The sequence below is a fragment of the Clupea harengus genome, chromosome 24 (genome assembly GCF_900700415.2).
Source record: "Clupea harengus chromosome 24, Ch_v2.0.2, whole genome shotgun sequence".
Classification (NCBI taxonomy): Eukaryota; Metazoa; Chordata; class Actinopteri; order Clupeiformes; family Clupeidae; genus Clupea; species Clupea harengus.
In genome coordinates, this window is record NC_045175.1 from 13,758,726 (window position 1) to 13,761,225 (window position 2,500).

At 51.6% G+C, this 2,500-nt stretch overlaps 1 protein-coding gene across 2 annotated transcripts in view; it reads left to right on the forward strand.

Moving 5' to 3' along the window:
* Positions 1-2,500, forward strand: part of LOC105901796 (histone-arginine methyltransferase CARM1-like) — a 20,923-nt gene that overhangs the window by 14,385 nt on the left and 4,038 nt on the right. Inside the window, exons 11-15 of one of the 2 annotated variants that reach the window (XM_031562198.2) lie at positions 372-509; positions 1,430-1,519; positions 1,634-1,696; positions 1,831-1,991; positions 2,332-2,403. In XM_031562198.2, the coding sequence (XP_031418058.1) occupies positions 372-509; positions 1,430-1,519; positions 1,634-1,696; positions 1,831-1,991; positions 2,332-2,403 (524 nt within the window). Of the gene's footprint in view, positions 1-371; positions 510-1,429; positions 1,520-1,633; positions 1,741-1,830; positions 1,992-2,331; positions 2,404-2,500 lie in introns of both variants that reach the window. The other variant, XM_031562199.2, reaches the window with a different exon arrangement.

The window sequence follows — 2,500 nt, forward strand, 5'->3', positions numbered from 1 at the left end:
GTGGTTATAGTAATGTGTGTGTGTGTGTGGTTATAGTAATGTGTGTGTGTGTGTGTGTGTGTGTGTGTGTGTGTGTGTGTGTGTGTGTATTGACGTGTGTGTGTGTGTGTGTTTGCAGGACGACTGTGTGGTTATAGTAATGTGTGTGTGTGTGTGTGTGTGTGTGTGTGTGTGTGTGTGTGTATTGACATGTGTGTGTGTGTGTGTTTGCAGGACGACTGTGTGGTTATAGTAATGTGTGTGTGTGTGTGTGTGTGTGTGTGTGTGTGTGTGTGTGTGTGTGTGTGTGTGTGTTTGCAGGACGACTGTGTGGTTATAGTAATGTGTGTGTGTGTGTGTGTGTGTGTGTGTGTGTGTGTGTGTGTTTGCAGGACGACTGTGTGGTTGTCCACGGCCCCCTCTGAGCCCCTGACCCACTGGTATCAGGTGCGCTGCCTGCTGCAGTCTCCCCTCTTCACCAAGACAGGAGACACACTCAGTGGAACTGCAGTGCTGCTCGCCAACAAGAGGTGTGAACACACACACACACACACACACACACACACACACACACACACACACACACACACACACTACAGTCTGCCCTCTTCACCAAGACAGGAGACACACTCAGTGGAACTGCAGTGCTGCTCGCCAACAAGAGGTACACACACACACACACACACACACACACACACACACACACACACACGGGCGTGCACACACACACACACACACACACACACACACACACACACACACACACACACACACACACACACACACACACACACACACTGCAGTCTCCCCTCTTCACCAAGACAGGAGACACACTCAGTGGAACTGCAGTGCTGCTCGCCAACAAGAGGTACACACACACACACACACACGGGCGTGCACACACACACACACACACACACACACACACACACACACACACACGGGCGTGCACACACACACACACACTACAGTCTCCCCTCTTCACCAAGACAGGAGACACACTCAGTGGAACTGCAGTGCTGCTCGCCAACAAGAGGTACACACACACACACACACACACACACAGGCGCGCGCACACACACACACACACACACACACACGGGCGTGCACACACACACACACACTACAGTCTCCCCTCTTTACTAAGACAGGAGACACACTCAGTGGAACTGCAGTGCTGCTCGCCAACAAGAGGCACACACACACACACACACACACACACACACACACACACACACACACACACGGGCGCACACACACACACACACACACACACACACACTACAGTCTCCCCTCTTCACTAAGACAGGAGACACACTCAGTGGAACTGCAGTGCTGCTAGCCAACAAGAGGTGTACACACACACACACACAAACGCATGCATGCGTTCTCACACACACACACACACTATACTGTACTATACTCACTTCTTTGTCCTGTCCCCTCTCAGGCAGAGCTATGACATCAACATCGTGGCTCAGGTGGAGCAGACGGGTTCTAAGAGCAGCAACACGCTGGACCTCAAGAACCCCTTCTTCAGGTCAGAACCCTGGATTATCTGCCCCATTGTGATTGGCCTAGGTGTTCCCTCTGATCGTGTTCTCTGTCTGTGATTGGTGGAGATTTGATGGTTCTGATTGGCCGTTGTGTGCAGGTACACGGGCTCCAACCCAGCCCCGCCCCCTGGCTCACACTACACCTCCCCCTCCGAGAACATGTGGAACACGTCCGGAAACTACAACATGAACCAGAACGTCTCAGGTACACACCACACACACACACACACACACACACACACACACACACACACACACACACACACACACACTACACCTCTCCCTCCGAGAACATGTGGAACACGTCCGGAAACTACAACATGAACCAGAACGTCTCAGGTACAGACACACACACACACACACACACACACACACACACACACACACACTACACCTCCCCCTCCGAGAACATGTGGAACACGTCCGGAAACTACAACATGAACCAGAACGTCTCAGGTACAGACACACACACACACACACACACACACACACACTACACCTCCCCCTCCGAGAACACAACAGGAACATACAGCATGAGCCAGAACGTCATGGGTACACACACACACACACACACACACACACACACACACACACACACACTACACCTCCCCCTCCGAGAACATGTGGAACACAACAGGAACATACAGCATGAGCCACAACGTCATGGGTACACACACACACCACACACACACACACACACACAGTGGAACACAACAGGAACCTGCAGAATAGAACAAACACAGTATATAAATATGTATGTCTCTGTCTAACCTCTCTCTCTGTGTGTCTTTCTCAGCCATGCCAACTGCGTATGATCTCAGTGCTGTCATTGGAGGGGGCGTATCACACAACAACCTCATTCCTCTTGGTATGTATACACACACACACACTCACACACGGACACGGACACACACACGGACACACAGACTCTCACACACACAGATTCTCACACACTCACGCACACA